Source organism: Drosophila biarmipes, chromosome 2R (assembly GCF_025231255.1).
Source record: "Drosophila biarmipes strain raj3 chromosome 2R, RU_DBia_V1.1, whole genome shotgun sequence".
NCBI lineage: Eukaryota > Metazoa > Arthropoda > Insecta > Diptera > Drosophilidae > Drosophila > Drosophila biarmipes.
This window is the reverse complement of record NC_066615.1, coordinates 21,366,828-21,386,522: the sequence shown is the minus strand read 5'-3', so window position 1 is coordinate 21,386,522 and position 19,695 is coordinate 21,366,828. Positions and strand designations below refer to the sequence as shown.

General features: G+C 42.9%; 4 protein-coding genes across 4 annotated transcripts in view; 3 read left to right on the top strand and 1 right to left on the bottom strand.

The window, feature by feature from the left end:
• The window catches only part of LOC108022954 (uncharacterized), a 55,467-nt gene that overhangs the window by 13,753 nt on the left and 22,019 nt on the right, over positions 1-19,695 (bottom strand). Inside the window, exons 3-4 of the mRNA XM_017092169.3 lie at positions 15,556-15,863; positions 7,163-7,337 (exon numbers count right to left, since the gene is read on the bottom strand). Of these exons, the coding sequence (XP_016947658.1) occupies positions 7,163-7,337; positions 15,556-15,863 (483 nt within the window). The remainder of the gene's footprint in view (positions 1-7,162; positions 7,338-15,555; positions 15,864-19,695) is intronic.
• On the top strand, positions 3,991-4,756 carry LOC108022957 (uncharacterized). The gene is made up of 2 exons (XM_017092174.3): positions 3,991-4,146; positions 4,512-4,756. The coding sequence occupies exons 1-2, from the start codon at positions 4,017-4,019 to the stop codon at positions 4,688-4,690; spliced, it is 309 nt and encodes a 102-aa protein (XP_016947663.1). The 5' UTR covers positions 3,991-4,016; the 3' UTR covers positions 4,691-4,756.
• LOC108022064 (putative odorant receptor 59c) lies at positions 7,982-9,293 on the top strand. Its single transcript, XM_017090909.3, has 2 exons — positions 7,982-8,760; positions 8,817-9,293. The coding sequence occupies exons 1-2, from the start codon at positions 7,982-7,984 to the stop codon at positions 9,277-9,279; spliced, it is 1,242 nt and encodes a 413-aa protein (XP_016946398.1). The 3' UTR covers positions 9,280-9,293.
• On the top strand, positions 9,879-11,433 carry LOC108022955 (odorant receptor 59b). Its single transcript, XM_017092172.1, has 3 exons — positions 9,879-10,648; positions 10,941-11,298; positions 11,365-11,433. The coding sequence occupies exons 1-3, from the start codon at positions 9,879-9,881 to the stop codon at positions 11,431-11,433; spliced, it is 1,197 nt and encodes a 398-aa protein (XP_016947661.1).

Genomic DNA, 19,695 nt, shown 5'->3' with positions numbered 1-19,695 from the left:
TGCCTATCTGGCGGGCACTTGATTTATATGTCGAACGCCTTTCGGAGAGCTCTGCCTAATGCCTACAAATGAGCCATAATCGAGCTGGATTTGTGTGTGTTTTTGGGCCCCGAATGGCTAATGGCCCCGGCCTGTTGAATGAAAATTAGTATTGACTTTTGTGGCGACCGCTGGGCATTTGCCATTCTGAATTTTCAGCTGGCAATTAAACACTTTTGTGGTTTTGAAGGCTAAAATGGGGTTATATATGTCTGCTAACATTTATTTCGCATTTTATTTAAAATTTGTTGTGTCATATTCGAAGGTGGAAATTATAAAAAAAATACCTAAATATCAGAAGAACTAATGTTTCAAAATTTTAAAAATATATATTTTATTCAACAACTAAATAAAGATATGCGATGCTATTTAATATGCTTGAATAGCAGTATGCATTGTGTGTTGTGTGCTTATAGATTTTTTCACGATTTGATTAAATCCTGCCTCCGAGTGCAGTTTAAAGTGTGGCAAAACTACCGTGCTCTACGAGATACTGCGGAGTGCAAGTTGCAATTCCGAGCACGTGCAACAAACACGCACTACGTGAATAAGTGGAATGCATCTGAAGAGCTTTTCTTGCCCAGATCCCTACTCCCCTATAACACATTCTGCGTCCTAATACCCGCCATACATGCACGTGCCAGCTATTTAAAACTGGCGACAGCAGTGTTCCCTGGTGGCTCCATTTGCGAGTTCATAAAGATGGTTGTGTTCAGTGCGCGTAACCAAAATACGGCAGCAACTTTATTGCCGGAGCGTAATAGCATCTACCATCTGCATCACACCCAGCCCAACCAAACCGAAGCAAACCAATCCAAACCAAACCCTGCCCATCCAATCCGCCATCACGCATACCGTTTTGTTGCCAGTTTGTAAACAACTCATCTGCTGTAGCGCCACATTACGTATACGCCATGCGTGCCCAATTTTCGGTCGTGGCAGCTAATGCACATAATCAGGTTTGTAGTTTGCACCTCGCCGGCAAAGTGAGCTGTGGCCTGTTGCCAGAGCCAGTGCTGTCGAACGCCTGCTTCGAAAAAGGCCAGATTTTAATTTTTAGAAGAAAAACCCAACATTTTTAAAACAAATAATGTATATTTTTTGCATTCTTTTCCCTAATTCTACCAAGACTGTTAGTCCTTCTTGCTAGCTTTAAAAATAGGTTTATTATAAAGAAAATCACTTGTCCAAATATCAAGTGCCATACACCGTTGAACTTGTATTTTAATGTTCTATTATATGGCACTAAAACCGAAAAACTAAATTTTTTACAATTTTTTCAAAAAAATGTATGTGTAACCCTTAACGAAAATACCAAAAATTAGCCAAAATTTTTAGTTTTGTAAATCTACCATAAAGTGATATGGTTTAGCTTTAAGGAAAAGTCTAACTTATAGCTGGGTTACTCATATTAAACGAATGACATCTATGATAGCTCTAAAAAAGCTTTTATAATATAATGATATAAAGTATTTATTTTTTAATTTTGGTAAAAGTCTGTAAAATATCCACCTCAAAGTGCTGCGAAAATCTGTCCTGAAAAAGGACATTCTGTCAGCCCTGATCGAAGCCCTTAATCTGCCATATTTGCCAGCCAGCCAGGCGGCCTTCATTTGCAAACTAATTTAAAATACGGCCCGATGACAGGACCAAATGGATGTCAAACCCTTTTGGGCGGTCGGGGGCCACGGAAATTCGGCTTAAAGCGAGGCCACCTTTAAGCCTTGATTTCGAAAATATGAAATTTAAAGCGTGGAATTCCCCCGTCGCGAATTCCCAAGTGTCAACTTGAGATCTCCGGGAATTCCTCGACAATATCCAGCAATAAATACCTGGCTTTCGGGGCCCGAGCTCCGGGTAAAATACCTGGCTAAGCTGTATGCCAGCTCGCCGGAATACTCTGTGTGTGCTGCACATGCAAATTTATAATCAAGCACATATTCAGTTTCTGCTGGTGGCTCACAAAGGCTGGCTTATTGCCTGATATTTGAGATTTCCGTTTCCGTTTGCATCATTATGCCGAGTCCCCGGGAAAATAGGGGATGTTGGCGTTGCTGGAGGGTGGCGGAGGGGCGACTGACTGGGCCATATTGCTGCATAAGTCAAGTAAATACAATGCGGGGATTACAATCCACATTTACAGCCGCCCCTTGGGCCCTGTTTAATATTGAAACTTTGTCGCTACCCGCAGAGATGTGAGCGCTAAGCGAAACTTAAATGAAATCAAATAAAATTATTGCCCCGCCAGGAGGTCCTTCGTCCTTGGGCGCCCGGGCCTCTCGTGTCCCTTCGCAGCGGGCGCCTAATGTGATTTGTGCCCTTATCCCCGGCGTTCGGCCAAATAATTTATAATAAAATTAACTTTAACTTAATGTGGATACTTATTGCTCGGCCTGGCCTGGCTTGAGCTGGCTTGGCCGCCGGTGAACCTGCATATTTCATGCAATTAAGAAAAATGAGCCGGCCACACACACCGCATAGCAAATGAAATTAATTAGCAAGTTGCCGCCACGCCCCCCGCTTAGTACTGCCTCATTTTTTGTGCTTTCTGCTTCCGTTTCCGCTTCCGCTGGCGCCGCAACGTAAACAAATTAATTTTGCCAACTAATGGGAAACTGATAGCAGCACATTATTAACACGAGCTGGACACGGACAGGGTCGGAAAAGTGGGATTCCGCCCCGCTTTCGGCCCCACTTCCCGGCTCAACTTTGGCCATTTTCCCCGCCGTAAGCCGCTGAAACAAATGAGCTTTGTTTGACGTGCTCCTGCTGCCGGACTGCATTCTATTCCGACCATCCCAACCATCTCGACCATCCCTACCATCCCTACCAACCCGACCATCCTGACCATTCGCACTGTGCAGCCGCCACGCGGTTCTAAAACTAGAATGAACTAACGAACTTTTAACATTTCCACAATATTCCGCAAGGCCGCTACAGTGGAAGAAGGAGGAGTTATGTACAATAAATTTTAAAATAAAAAACCCTTTCAATAATTTACATTTTATTAGACCATTACTTTGGGAAGCGTACAGAGAATTTGAAACAATAAATGATTTCTGTAATTTTTTAGTTAACTAAAATACGCAAATAAACGCAATAAACGGTATATGTACATTCTAAAACATATAATTAAATACACAATCTGGCAATAAATAAATTTTTAGGAAAATCTTTATAATAATACCTTTTTAGGAAAATTTTTATAATAATATAGAAAATATTAGAGTATAAAATTGTTAAATAAAAAAAAAAGAGAAAGGAATCAAAATGATAGCATAAATATATAATTTGCCTTTAAATTTTAATTTTATAATATTTCCTTAAAACAAAAACCAAATATACTGCATTTTTAGGTATGTTAAATATCACTTTTTTTAAATGACTTTTTAAAACAAATACCGGATATATATTTTTTTCGAGTGTCTAAAATCTCTGGAGAAACCGAGGTATTAGCTGAATTCTCCACGCCGACGATTGCTACGTTTTCCGCTTTTCCCACAGTGCCTCTTGGCGGGCCAAATTTATGTTGCAACTAATTGCAGGCAGTTGCCGGGCTTCCGCCAGCGGCAGACAGCACCCCTCTCCACTCCGCGTGGGTATGAAGGTCCTGTCCCCAGGAGCAGCATTTTCCCAGCTCCTGGCGCCCTCACTTCTGACCCCTGACCCCCTGAATTTTCCCACTGGCCGCGTGTGAAATTTATTGGGCGTGCAAAGTCATCGAACGTTAAGTAGGCATGTGTGAGGGGCCCAACTTTATAATTGATTGCTTTAATTAAATTTTGAAGGCGCTGCTGCCGGCCCACCTGCCAGCGGAAATAGCTCTGTGATAGGGCCTTCAGCATCCCTCGCTGCCGTGTGTAATTAAATTTTAAACGCTTACTTAGGCCAAAGCGAACTGCTTGCAATAATTACGGAGGCCATTAGGCAAGCCCTCGTGAAAAGCGGAAAACGGTTTGAAAAATCTCCAAACAGATATGCTCTTGCCCCGGCTGCAGTTGCTTCTACTTCTCCTTGGCCAGGAGGCCACGTGGGGGTCCTTGCTGCAAGCCGATTGGCCAAAACGACAGTTGGACTGGTGGCAGAAGCAGTACTACCAATCGTCTTGTGAGTTTTATTGCCAGTTTTATAATAATTGTAATTATTAATGAATTATTTTAAAAATTAGTCCATATATTGCCATATTCATCATCCAAAATTTAATGTGGCCTATGTACTACATACAATTTAATTAAAATCAGATAGCTTTGTAAATTTCAACATTAATATTCAAAGCCACGTATTTATTTGTCAATCAGGCTTATCTGCTGACCTATTGATTAAATTTAAATAATTTGAAAAGCCATTCGTAGGCATACATCAAAATGTACCATAGATTGAAGAGGCAAACCGCAGGATTATCATACGTTTATCCAATTTCAAACCACTGAGGCCTGCCTGAATATCTAATTAAAATTGAATCTCATTCGCAGGGAAACAGAGGCTGCGGTTTACGACTACTCCGAGGCCCGGAGCCACTCCCGAGTCGGTGGAGACCAGGTTGGTGTACCCATGCTACTGCTACAAGCCATCCCTCGAGGGTTTGGCCACTGCCAGTCCAGTGGAGAGGCGGATGATTGAGCCCAAGGAGCTGTTCTTCTTGAATAAGTAGTATTTACGGTAGACTAATACGAATATCACATAACCATCCTAGTAAAATTATATATACTTTCTATAATTTTCATCTACTACATTAAATAGTAAATTTGGGTAATTAAAGGAATTTTAAGCTATAATTTGAGCACGATGTTCCTTTTTATTACATTTAAAATGACTAAAGTAAACACGACATCGTATCTATCCGCCTTTAACAAATCATTTAAATAGGTAAAGGTTTTAAAAGTATTTAGCAGATATTTATTCTGACTAATCCTATTTGTTGCAAATGCATATTTAAATTGGCAGTAAGATGTTAAGCTAAAAAAGCCGGAGATAGTTGTTTGATTTGCCACTTTGCGAGTCCAGTAAGTCTCCTTAAATCCAGGGCCTTGAGCCATTGCCGTAGAACATCAGCCATCAGCTCTCTGATGATTTTTAAGACAAACAGGCAGATAAACCTCACGCAGCCAGCCCGTCTATCCGAGCAGTCAAAAGCAATTTCAGCTGGGCGAAAAACAAAAGCCACGTAATCCTGGGCACTCACCACCGACACTAACTTGGCCACTAAGTGAAAATAGTTTGCTGGCCAAAATGTGCTTTTGCTTTGCTTTTGCCTTGGCAATCTGCTGTCTGCTCTGCTGTTGCTGTTGTCTGCTTCCATCCCGAGTGATAATTGCGAATTATGGATGAAGTAGAGTGGAAGTGCAGATGGCAGCGATGACTGACTGCCACGCCCCCAGTCCCCAGCACCCAGCCCCAGCCACCTTTCCCAGTCGGTGTTTTGTCATAAATATCAAAGGGGTTTTCAGCCAGCAACTGTCATTAGGCTGATGGCTTACAAGTTATAAAAGCATTTCTGTTTATCTAACTTTAATTCCTGGAAACATTTGAAATTTCCTTTGGCAAATGCGTGCAGTAATCGTAGTCTTTATTCTCCGAAATATATGAACCATCTCCAAACCTATAAACGCCTGAATGTGTTTAGTTCCTGGAAATGTCTTCAGCAATGTGGCAATATCTCAGCTTTCAACAGCTATCATTTCTTTGAAATTTAAAAGTAGCATGATTTATTTGGATCTATTTGATAACGAAAATGTTTTGTTTTTAAAGTTCCAATAAACTTGTCATGAATTTAATGGTCAGATATAAACTATCTGCATTTAAGTGTCAATATCTCAGCTCTCGAAGGTTGAAATTCCTTTTAAGTTTTTGAAACTATATAAATTGGCATTTGAACCTGTAAGAGATTGATTTCAAGTAGTCTATGAGTAAATAAAATATTTTTGTTTTTGAAGTCTCAAGCAAGTATTTCCGAACTTATTGATCTGGGTCAACAGCAATGAAATTCCCATAAAAAATACAACTGGTTCATTGCTTTCTTTTAACACTGCCTGCCAACTGGGGAGCATCATTCAATTGAAAAAGTTCCCAAAAGGGCTGGGAAGCATACAAAACTATTTGAAAGGAAAAAAGGAAAAAAGGCGGGGAAAATGGAAATTATTTAAACTAAAAAAGAAGCCAAGATAGAAAGGGGAATGAAGATGAAAAGATGGCACGTTATAAAGTTTCATAAGATGCTGTGCTTTTTTTAAAGTACTCAGTTTTTAGGACGGTGCGTGAGCGGAATTTCGCTGGCAGTCGATGTTGGGTAAAGCACTAAAACTGAAACTCAGTTGGTGGCACATTGCACGTGCCACGCTAGACCAGAAAACCGAAAATGCTGCCCAAGAGCAGCAGCCATTCAGCTATTCAATTACTTTGCCCGCTTCTAGACAAAAGCCAAAAACTGGCACTCGCTCAGTTTTCCGACTTTTCCGGCGTTTCCTTCCCGCTGTCGCTGACAGCAGCGAGTGCTGGGTGGCCGGGAAAACTGCTCTGCTGGCACTTAGCGCACCATTGCAGTTTCCTTTCAAATTTCCCATGCTGCGAATTATTTATAAAATGCTCATCTGGCGGCATCCGTCATATGCATGTAACCTTGCACATTCTTGTCACTGTAAGCCATGCACGGAAAAAATCGAATAGCCATCGTTAGGTCTCCAAAATCATTTCCGATTTACAATATATTGTGTATAAAAACTGGCATAAACCTTTTCCAAAAGACTATTTACAGCTTACTTTGAAACACCTTTGAAGTGCAGGCGTCTAAAAGTATGCAATAGTAAATTTTAAATGATAACTTCCACGAATTTCTTGCAAGGGAATACTTAAAGCATGCTTTTAAGCACCTTTGCAACGTAGCTGTCTAAAAGTATGCAACACTACACTTCATAAATCTGTTGCATCATCTTTATAAAATTTTTAGTTGCCATTACACCCCTGCACAACATTTATGCACATTGTATTAAAGTATGGTTATATAACTTTAATAAAATTGTATGTCTTAGATTGTCACATCTTTAAAGATTGTAAAGACGTTAGCTTTCCCACTTCTTCCTCTGTAGATGCACCAGAACTAGGTATGGATTTTCGTCCAGATACTCACTTGAAGTGGTAGGTGCCGTTCTCGTAGCCAAAGAACGGCACCGTGTAGGTTAGCATCCAAATGTTGCCCCCGCCGCAGTCGTAATAGGGTTTCGACCATCTGCCATCCTCATATTTCACAGCCAGCGTGTCGTCCTCGATGCGCTCCTCCGTGCGGTTCGAGTAGAGATGAAAGGCTGCAAGGCAACAGAATGGTTTCAATAGCGTTATCCATTATGCAAACTGTAATTAGAGGACCCAGAAATCGATAAGCCTTTCACGGCAGTCAGCAGCTCGGTGATTCAGCGAGCCATTCAGTGCACCCCATGGGGTACACGGCGAGAAATGTCCCATATCATTTGACTTTCAAATTTCTAACAGATTCTGGCTACATTTATTTAAAAATTAACCAATTTTAAATATTTTACCCACTTCTTATACCAACTTTAATTTTTTGATAAGAAATAACCGACATTTCCTTTAGATGGGGACTTTCTTCGGAAAATCGTAATGCTCATTTTCTGCTTGCAGCATTTAAAAGTAATCTACTAATTAAATAGGAGATTAATTTGTTATTTAGTGTTTCTGATGAAGGGAAAACTTTCTAAGCTAGTTCGCTTTCCTGAGTACTCCCCCTTGATTATTTGCACTGCCTAAGCCATCCCGACGTCTAATGACTTTATAAATGCAAACACGCGGCCTTGGACGACTCGGGGGACTCTGCGATGAATAAAACAAAAATGACAAGGCATTAAAAGCAAATCAGGCTGTGCAATTGCTCCATATAAAAACCCCTTTGTGGGCATCTCGCCTTAAGAAGTATTAAATCGAACTCAGTGAGATGAAGAAGCCGCTCTTTGAACGTCTGCAGACCGCACCACTTGAGAACCACAGGATTAGCTCCTTGGCAGCCAGTGACTACTTCTATCGCATTGCGTTTTTCCTGGGCTGGACGCCTCCCAAGGGGGGTTTCCTCAGATGGATCTACATTCTATGGACCTTGACCACCATGTGGCTGGGCATTGTATATCTACCGCTGGGACTAACCCTCACCTATGTGAAGCACTTCGATAGGTTTACGCCCACTGAGTTCTTGAGTTCCCTTCAGGTGGACATCAACTGCATTGGCAATGTGATCAAGAGTTGTGTGACCTTCACTCAGATGTGGCGATTCCGCTGGATGAACGAACTGATTTCCTCTTTGGACGAGAGATGTGTTAGCCCATCGCAGCGTCAGATTCTCCATAAGATGGTGGCTCGGGTTAGTCTCATAACGCTTGTGTTCCTGTCCACCTACTTGGGTTTCTGTTTGCTGAACCTTTTCACATCGGTTTTGGCGGGCAAGGCTCCGTGGCAGTTGTACAATCCATTTGTGGACTGGCGGAGTGGCTACTGGCAGCTCTGGATAGCCTCGATACTGGAATACTTTGTGGTCTCCATTGGCACCATGCAGGAACTGATTTCGGATGCCTTTCCCATAGTCTTCATCTCCTTGTTCCGCACTCACCTGGCAATCCTGCGGAATCGCATAGAGAATCTGCGACAGGATCCAGAGCTCAGTGAGAGGGAGAACTACGAGCAGTTGGTGGCCTGCATCCAGGATCATCGCACCATCATTCAGTGGGATACTCTTCTATTTAGCATTTATGTTTTATTTTAAGATTACTATTTTTTAGATGCACCCAAATCATTCGCCCCATCCTGTCGATCACCATCTTCGCCCAGTTCATGCTGGTGGGCATTGACTTGGGTCTGGCTGCCATAAGCATCCTGCTATTCCCGAATACCATCTGGACGATCCTGGCGAGTGCCTCCTTCATCATGGCCATCTGCATGGAGTCCTTTCCCTGCTGCATGCTCTGCGAACATCTCATCGAGGACTGTGCCCATGTCAGCGATGCACTTTTCCACTCCAACTGGTTAACTGCAGATAGGCGTTACAAGTCGGCGGTCATTTATTTTCTGCACAGGGTCCAGCAACCCATACAGTTCTCAGCTGGAGCCATTTTCCCCATTTCGGTGCAGAGTAACATTGCAGTGGCCAAGTTTGCCTTTAGTATCATCACAATTGTCAATCAAATGAATCTCGGGGAGAAGTTCCTAAATGACAGGGCAAGTGGCGGGGACGTAGAGTCCTAAAGTGCAGAGCAAAGAGGGAAGTTCTAAAACTAATATTTGCATCCCGACACTTGCACTCTGTAGTATCTGTAGCTTGCTAGCCGACAGTGCTTGCACATGCACTAAACTTTGTGAAAGTGAGAACGCACTTGAAGATTTTAAGTATCTTTAGGGAAAGATAAGTCAAGTCAGTCCTTCTTAAATAATTTAAATTCAGCAAAGAAGTCATAAATTATATTATCTACCTGTCAATTTAAACCAACATTTATGTGAATTGTTTTTAAAATCAATCCTTAAATAGACATATAAGCCTTTTACCCTGGAAGTCATTTCCCCTTTAAAATTCAGCTGTCAACCCTTGATTGATTTATTAACCCATGTCCGCCAACAATCGACTATTAAGCTGACTAATTGACAGTTGACAGGCCTGGTTGCACCTCAATAATAAATCCGCCATAGCACTTAACACCTGACCACCGATGGTTAAGTCTAATTACAGGCTGCAAAACGAATGGGCGCGGTTTTGCCAGGGAATCGGGGCACCTGGTCAATTATCGATGGGCATGGGTGAGAGTATAAAACGCAGGTGCAGCAGCAGACCGGCTCAGTATCCAGTCATCATGGTGTTGTTCCGTCTGATTAACCCGGCTCCCTTGACGGACAAAGTGCAGTCCCGCCAGGGGAACATATATCTGTACAGGGCCATGTGGCTAATTGGCTGGATTCCGCCCAAGGAGGGAGTCCTGCGATACGTCTACCTCTTCTGGACCTGTGTGCCCTTCGCCTTTGGGGTGTTCTACCTGCCCGTGGGCTTCATCATCAGCTACGTGCAGGAGTTCAAGAACTTCACCCCCGGCGAGTTCCTCACCTCGTTGCAGGTGTGCATTAATGTCTACGGGGCCTCGGTGAAGTCCACCATTACGTATTTGTTCCTCTGGAGACTGAGGAAAACGGAGATGCTATTGGACCACCTGGACAAGAGGCTGGAGAACGACAGCGACCGCGAAAGGATCCACAACATGGTGGCCCGCTGCAACTATGCCTTTCTGATCTACAGCTTCATATACTGTGGCTATGCGGGATCCACTTTCTTGTCGTATGCCTTGAGTGGTCGTCCTCCCTGGTCCGTCTACAATCCCTTCCTGGACTGGCGCGATGGCCTGGGCAGCCTGTGGATCCAGGCGATCTTCGAGTACATCACCATGTCCTTTGCCGTGCTGCAGGATCAGCTGTCCGATACGTATCCCCTGATGTTCACCATCATGTTTCGGGCCCACATGGAGGTGCTCAAGGATCATGTGCGCAATCTGCGAACGAATCCCGAGCGAAGTGAGGCTGATAACTACCAGGATCTGGTGAACTGCGTTATGGATCACAAGACCATCTTGAAGTGGGTGATATGTGCTCATAAATTCTTACTTCAAATAAAAGTTATTCCCAATTAAAGCACGTTTCATTTGGTTCTCGTTTTGAGAACAAATTTGCTTTCAATTAAGAATAAAACATTCTTGAAACCTGATTATCACTACCAAAAGTATTTAAATGAAACACGAATTACTCCAGATTTTGAAACAGAAATTACAATAAAAAGCACAAATAGGTTTTATGAATTAAGTTACACTTATAAGAATTTAAGTTAAGCAAAAAACATAAGTAACAAATTTAAGTAACTCTTTTCCCAGATGCTGTGACATGATTCGGCCCATGATATCCCGCACCATCTTCGTGCAATTTGCGCTGATAGGCTCCGTTTTGGGCCTGACCCTGGTGAACGTGTTCTTCTTTTCGAACTTCTGGAAGGGAGTGGCCTCCCTGCTCTTCGTCATCACCATCCTGCTGCAGACCTTTCCCTTCTGCTACACCTGCAATCTGCTTATAGACGACGCCCAGGAACTGTCCAACACGATTTTCCAATCCAACTGGGTGGACGCAGAGCCGCGTTACCGTGCTACCTTGGTCCACTTCATGCACCATGTCCAGCAGCCTATTATCTTCATAGCCGGAGGCATTTTCCCCATCTCCATGAACAGCAACATAAGCGTGAGTTGGGATAACCATTTCCCTTTCAGAAGCTAATACCATACTTGACCATTTTGGTACTTTTAGGTGGCCAAGTTCGCCTTCAGCATCATTACAATAGTGCGACAAATGAATCTGGCCGAGCAGTTCCAGTAGAATTAGCTCTCAAAAATGATTTCAAATTGTGCCCCCAACCTCCCCGAAAAAACAGCCCCCCCAGCTATTCTTTATGCCCGTGATTTGCATGAAATGCGTATATGTTGTGGCTTATCTCGTAAGATTTCGGCTGATTTAGTTGGTAAATGGTAATGGCCACGGCAAAGGATGTGAAAGTCAGACTAAATTTGCAAATTGCGTTAGCAGACGGAAATTACAACAGCCAGACGACGACGAGTGTAACAACAAGCGGTCTGGGCAAATGGGCTCGAAGCTCGGAAAATATTTGCCCGGGCTGGAGGAGCAACCGCAGGAAGTACATATAACCGTTTACATATTGTATGCGATTTTTATTTAAATTTTATGTTAAACACGTGACTTGTGACCAGCGAAAAGGCGGAGTACAAGCACACACAATAATATAGAACGGATCGCCCAGACTTGTGGCAGAAAGCAAATATTATGACATATTTTTGCGGTTTACTTGCCGCACACGCGCCATCATATCCCCCGCAAAGCGAATGTTCCACGAATGAGTACATAAACATGTAAAGTGGTTCTGGGGGCTGGGAGAGATGGATGGACCCCGATACATGTGTGTTTGCACTCTAAGTATAGAAATATGTGTATTAGTCGGGCATGAACAATAGAAAAGCAGACATCCTTGAGGGAGGCCACCTATTTTCCTTCTCCGAGCTCTCCTTTGGCCATCGAAGCCTCACTTAAATGGACAGAAAGTCATGTTTATATGGAAATTTAATTTTATTTCTTGCTTTTTCTGGGAATATATATAAGTACTGAAATTTGAAATAGCCGGTAGGTACTCTCTTAAGTAAATCAAAGCTATTAAAACGTCAAAATATAGATAGAACTAAGATAAGACAGTTTGCGTTCTGCAAATAAAATATTTTTTATCATAAAGAATATTTATATATTTAAATTTAAAAAGTTTTATCCAATTATAAAAGAAAAATCATCTATTCAAAACGGAAATCAAACACTTACCATCATGCCGCATTTACGCATGACTTTATGAGCCTTTCCAAACATTAGAGTCCCTAAACCATGAGCAATTAGGCTAAATTACAGTACTGAGTGCACTTAAATTGGCATTATTAATAATTTCCAGAATTTAACAACCTATAAAGCGAATTCAATGCGCCGAAAAGGCTATTAAAAGCAATCGAATCGTATTGATTGCGCAATTCGGAGGGGCGCCAGTCGCCCGACGATTGGCAAAAAATATTATTAATTATGCAATGAAAAGGTAATCACTTCGCGAATTGGCTTTTTTCGGTGGCACATAAAAAGGAGCAGCATTTGCATTGTGCACCGCAGACATATAATCAAATTAATTGCACATGAATTGGCCGCAAATTGGATGTGGCGAGAAAAAAGGTTTTACTGATGACATGTGCCTTAAAAAATTAAAGAGACAGTTTAATAAAGCCGCTTTAAAGCGATTTGCGAGTGGGCGAGAAAGTTTCCTGCGCGAAACTCTATAGAGGGCAAACTTTAAGGGCGGCTGCAAATATGCAAAATGTGCATAAATCGAAAGGCAGCCATCCGGCGGTAGTTTCAGCACCCCATAAATCATAGTTTGCCGGGGCTCAGAGAACTTTCCGCGCTAGATAAATGACCCCATGTCGAAGCGGAACCGCTTTCGCTTATTGTTGGAGCCACAAATATAATTTGGCAGGCCGGCTTTTCTTTTCTTTTTCCTTCCGTCTTTTCAATTTGCAAACAACCGAGTGAGGAACGGACTTCTATCTATGGCAAATAGCTGGCTGGCAGCCTGCAATCAGCATTTGGCCCGGCCAAAACGCTATTAGTATGCATGGGCTAGTGGAAAACGCCGCCCCCCGTTTTCCACCCGCTCTGCGGAATGTTTGTTTTCGATTCCATTTGTTTTCCCTCGGCCGCAGAGGGACATGGCAGTGTCACAGCCAAAGTCGCAGGCAACAATCGAACACACGGCGTATACGTAACACACACATTTTTCAACGGCATCTCATGCAATTTGGCCCATGCAATTTGCGGGCCTAGAGCCTGCGGCCAAGTCCGGTTTCGGGCCCGGATGCGGGTGAAGGAATGCAAGAGGTCACACGGAGGAAAATATGTGCACAAAGGGTCCGGCCAAATTGAAAAGTAATATGTTGGGTTGCTGTTCAAACATGCATCGAATTGGATTGATTAACAAAGTAAAGAAGTTTAATTTTACATGGAGTAAATGCGGATTTTCTACTTTAAAAAATGAAATTGAGCACCTTAAGGCTGTGCAATGAATCAAGACTCATTTAAAAATATATAAGAACACAAACAAATGTTGTGAGTACCAAGTTTAAAAGGTACATACATTTAATTCACTTGTTTAAATGATTAGTGAGCATAAATATAATATTATGCTATATATGGCTAGGATAAATTATTAAAATAAGACAGGCCATAATTGTTTTTTTAATTATTCAACTTTTATTCAAGAAAAGTTGTGAAGAGTTTACTTATATTTAAAGTAATTTAGGAAGATATTAAAATGATAATAATAAAGATCTTACAGATAAAACAAGAGTAGGACTCTTCACATTGGAAAATCTTGCTTCAAATAAGTTTAAAAATGAAATTTTTGTATTAGATTAAAGTTTAACATTTGATAAGCATAGAAAATATAAATGTATCTATTGAATAAGACCTCTACCCACTAAATTTTCTCATCCTCAGGTTAAACTAAAACATAAAAATTAATTTTTCCATTCCTGTCCGAGTGTTAATGTTCCGCTTGACTTGTGAGTTGATCTAAGAAACTTACTTGTTTTTTAGAATTTTAATGAAATTCAAAAAGTATCTTTAGAATACAGAACGTGCTCTCCCCTGTAAGAGGACGATCTTTTTCTCAGTGCACATGCAAATACCGAAAAGCCCATGTACTGGCACAACCACGGCGTTTAGTATTAGTTGTAGGCAAGCAAACAAATAATTTGCATGCCACCGCTGCACACGCAAGCCGGAAAATGGGAAAACATGGAAAATTTGCGATGGGTCGGGGAGGCGTGGAATGGCGGGGAGTGATGCGACGTGGCGTAACCGTAACCTTTAATTTGCAAATTATTTTGAAATGTTGCGGCGCGGTGTGTCAAGTGCATTTGTTGTCCCTGCGGGGGAGTGGGGCGGTGAAAGTTGTGCAAACTGTCGCATAAGTGTGAGGATGGGACAGGCCAACATCATTAAAATTCATTTGACGCAATTTGCCAACACAACGCCTTAAATATTTAAGAATATTAGGGGAATGCTTGGAGAACACTGGCCGAAAACTAATCTGTAGTGCAATGACCTTAAGGGGTATATATTTTAGATAGATTTTGGCAGTAAAGTACTGAGCAGGCTTCAGGGATGTGTTTTCCCTATAGGTGTGTATACATATTGGTGTGTAAAAATTGTTTTATATATTTTTATTTTTTTAATAAAGGACCAAGTAAAGCCTTGAAGGAATGGTTCCCATCCATAGTTATACATAAGAAAGTTAACAGTTTCCCTAAATCTGAATGAATGGCACATCTTTAAGTCCATTTGTTAGTCCGTAGCTCCCCAAATCAAAGGCAAAAGACTTCTTAAAGAATTTTCCCCGTGTAAGTAGAAAGTTGTGACAGCTGAGTAGCAAATCCTAAGCCCGGACTATGACAGGAAGCCCGTGGCGGGTCTTGCATAAAATTAGCTTACACGCATCACTGTCAAACACGCCGGACAGTCGAGCAGAAGGCCGTGAGAATGGATTAGGTGCTCGCCGGAGCAGACGGAATCGGGCTAATTACGGGCGGAACTGGTAAATTGGCTAGGTGGGTAATTTCCATTTAAAGTGGAGTTTCCGAGTTAAAGCCAACCGGGGACCCTATGCCCCTTATTTATTATTGCTTAATTGTTGCGCTGTCAGTCGACATTTTCGGGCCTGATAAAAGCGGGTGAAATATACGCAATTGGGGCGGTGACTAATGAAGGCGCAGATTAAGGGGCCCCAAAAATAAAATTCAATGCTCTTTATACGAGTATATGTGTATGAGGAGGGGCTAGGCTCTTCGCTATCGGGGTGCCATAAATAAGGCCGGCGAATAAATCAGGGACAATACTTACACTTGAGATACTGCTCGTTGCGGGCTATCACCTTCTCGGCGTTCTTGCGGGCCAGGAAGAACCACTCGGAGGTGTTGCCCAGGTAGTGGTACTCCATGGCCAGGTCCTTGGCGAAGACCGCTCCCAGGTTCGGCGGCGGCAGGCGGTAGGCGAAGGGGCAGAAGAGCCCCGGCTGCGCGGGATGCTCGTTCCAATCGAAGCAATTTCCGGCCGCGAATATATCATCGTCGAACTCCACCATGGACAGCACGGAGGCGTGCAGCAGGTTGACATCCTCCTGGACGGAGCGGCCGGTGGTCTTGAAGATTCTGCGGGAGACAGCAACACAGGGAGGTCATATATCGGATATTAGTTGCAGCGCAGGGAGGGCAAAAAACTGGATTTATGCCCCTGGCCTGCCAGGAAATTGCATTCAAAATGCATGAGAAGAAGGCGAGTCTCAGACAGCGAAACTCTTACACTCTCACCTCATCAAAGGGAATATGGGAGTACGCTGAATTAATATATGTAAAATAAATAAGATAGTCAGAAAAAATTGACATGAAAAAGACTATAATTGTAAAAATAATCGTGTATACAAAAATCAGTAAATAGATTTGTAAATTAATCTAGTTTCTTTCTTTTTTTTGTCTTGCTGCTTAACTTGGATAGCGAAATAAGTTATTAAATTTCAAAGCAGCTAAAGAGCTACTTTAAATTTGATTGTTGGTTGGTGATAATACAAAAGGTATTTTTAAAATTCATCAATAGGTACTCTTCATTTCAAGCCTTAATCCTGGGCTGCCTCAGTATTTCTTCAGTAAATCCCACTTAAAATTTTCCTTACTCAAGCTATGCTAAACTTGGTTGGTTTCTCAAGAAACCCCTTAAATAATGGCGCGAGGCCGTTAACCGATTTATTTTGAAGTAATGTAGGCACGTAGCCCGGCTTAACCCAAAATGCGGGGCAACCCTTCTGGGTGGCAGGGCATGAATAATATAATAAGTTTTGTTGCAGCTCTGGCAGAGCGCCGAAAGTGGCTCCGTGGACCGGGCCGGGGAAGTCCCCCGAGAATTGGCTTCCTTTCATTTTTGTTGGCCTGTCGCTTTTATTTTCGTAGCCCCAGGGTGGGGGATAGTGGGTGCTCTATGGCCCCCGGCCGTTACAAGTGCATACTTATAGGCGCGGCGCATTCAAGGCGCCTCAAACTGTGCTCAAGTGCGCTCCTGGCTCTCTATTGTCTGAGGCCCCGGCACAGGATGCCATCGCATCCTGTCGCTTCCCCCCAGCCACCGTGCCATGGGGCCTCCTCGAAAATGGGTAAACGAGAAAATTACATTGAAGATTTCTGCTCGGGGTGATGGGGGTCAAATTACCACCTCTCCATTGTCTGCGTAATATTAATTAAATTGTAGCGACGAAGGGAGAGGTCACAGAAAAAATGTCGCAGCATCGACTCCAATTCCATTTTCCAATACATTAGCCAGGAGCAGCAGCGGCCTGTTCCGGGCCAAAGACTCTGGATCTTGCGACTCTCCCATGTGACACACTCGCTAATTGGGCGTGGCTCATTAATTCGCTGGCGGGCCTCATTTGTAAACGTCAAAGGCATTTTGTCAGCTCCCCGGCTAACACCCCCACCCACCGGCCCAATCCGAATCCATGCGAGTGTCCAAGGCCGTTTCGGGGCTCAAAAGTCGCCTAATGATGATGGCGCCGCCGACATTGTTCGCTGGTGATAATGCTGACTTAGCTGGGAGCTCGACATGGAGTTGACAGCTTTTTTCCACCAGCCTCCCATTATTTATGGTCCACACGAACTTTTTTCCCGGCACATGGCCAATGATGAGTGCAGATATCCCACTCTCAACCCTGCACTCCAGCTTATCGAAGAGGTCCTTCAACCTTCGAGATTTCATCTTCAAGTATTTACAAGTTTTCAATTTTTTGAGTCATTGTTAAGTCTTGAAAACATTTAAGGCAATTTAAGAACCAGTTGTGTGTCACTAGATAAATATTTGAATTTACGTGTTGCTTCCTTACCATCATACTAGAATATTTGAATCCCTCTTAAGCACTCTAAATAGAATTTGACCTGAATTTTAGAAGGTGCCACTGCCATTAGGAACAATTAGGAAAAAGTATAGCGAGTTGAAGAAACCTTTATAAATTCCGAAAATTTACTAATGACCATTTGTCAGCGGCATGTAAAACTAAAAATATATTTAAAAATTTTAATTGACATACATATTTCCGCTCTTTTTGTTGTAGAGGCGGATGAGAAATCAGATTTTAGATATTTTTTACCCCAAACTTATAGAGTGCTAAAACTTTTTAAAGTTTTTCTGTTACCTGCTTTATCGCCAATAAAAATAAATGCAAAATATTGTTTTTCCCAGCAAAGTTTGGCGTCTCCCCTTCCGTAATAAAATTGTTTACCGTGCAACCCGACGAGTCCTCGTTCCCCAATTAACATTCTCCGCAGACAACTTGAACTGCTGGTGTGCTTATATAGTTTGGGACGCTTACAGTTGCAGTGTTGTCGGTTTTCCGGCTTTTCCGACCCTCCCCCGGCGCCGCACCCCCTGCGCCCCCCGAGACGGTGTCCTAAAGTGTGCTAAAAACACTTTTCAGCACTTGAGTGCTGGGAAAGAGGTGAAAACAAGGGCGAAACAAGCTTCGGATGGCGGAGGAGGTGGCCAGGGCGGGAGATCCAGGAGTAAGTAACTCACTAAGTACTCGAAAGTGTTCCCTCCTCCGGCCTTTGTCTGTGTGCGTTTTTGGGGCAGGTGGAAGGGGTTAACTGAGTCGTGGGGGCCTTAAAGCCCTGCTTAAAGGCTTCCGACCTCCATGGGAACGCCCTGTATGGTGCGGTTCCTAGGGAATTTCGCTCCACTTTTTTGCTCGACGATGATGCCCACCTGGGCTGTAATTACGCAACTGCATCGGAAAGTTGAGCGCTGGATCTCCCTGACGTTTAATTAAAAATATGTTGCCCATCACTGACCAGGCTGGCGTTCTCCTCGTCTTCCTTGGCAGACAGCATTGCAATTTATATGCGCTCTTTGTCAAGGCGCCCAACTGCCGGGGCTTTGAGAAATCTCCAGGCGACTTGGGCTGGCTGCTTCGCTTATTTGTTTAGCACATGATGCCAGTCAGCCGAATAAAACGCGTATTAGAAACTTGAAGCGCCTTGAGAACGGCGAGGCATAAGGAGGAAAGCTGCCTGCCGGCACTTAAGCCGCTTTTTTTGTTATTTGACTTGACAAGGCCGTGGCAGGGGGTTTTCCCGCCGCTTTTCCGCCGCTTTTCCGCCGCTTTCCCGCCTCTGCTCAGCCCGTGTTTGCAATCAAGTCGATGCCAAGGTCCCTATTGATTTTGAAAACAATGCAAAACAGCACGCCAACCGAACAAATAATTTAATTGCCCGGCCATAAACAAGGAAATTAAATGCTATTAGAGCAGAGTGTGAACAAAAAATTAATTATGCAGGGAAAATGAAATAAAATTTAGACTTTAGGCATCTGGGGCGGAGACACGAGTCTGCGGAGGACTCTCAGGACATGCGAACGCACCGAAAGGTCCTCAAGGATCCTTCAGGTTGGCCGTGTCCTTTGGCCAAAGGCCTCGAGCAGCCGTTGCTTTTTCGACTCTCACTGCGTGTCGACAACTTAATTGAAAGCGAAATGCTCCGGTTTAATTATTCAAAGCCAGGACACTTCGGCACACTCCTTGGAAGGGCAGACAGGCCCACTGACTGAATGACTGAATGGCCAAGATGATGATGATGATGCTCTCCCTTCCTGGACCCCCAGACGATGTCGTCCCTTTGTCCGAGGCTGGGCGCACTTTATTTGTTTGCCGGGTGCGCTTTTAATGGCCCATAACGGTCAGGGCTTTTTGCCAATTTTAATTAGGCCATAATTAAATGATCAAACGGTGAGGCAACGGCATAACTGATAGTATATATATTTATATATGATGCCCTGCTAATTGACTTCTGCGAATTATGTTTTATAACTCTTGGGACAGGGCTGCAAAATGAAATCTTAAAGGGAAATCATTTATTTTAAATTACTTTAGAGGAACAACACATGAATATGTATGACGGCACAGATAGGAAAACTTTTTGCAAAAGCATTTTTTAGTTTTCTAATTAA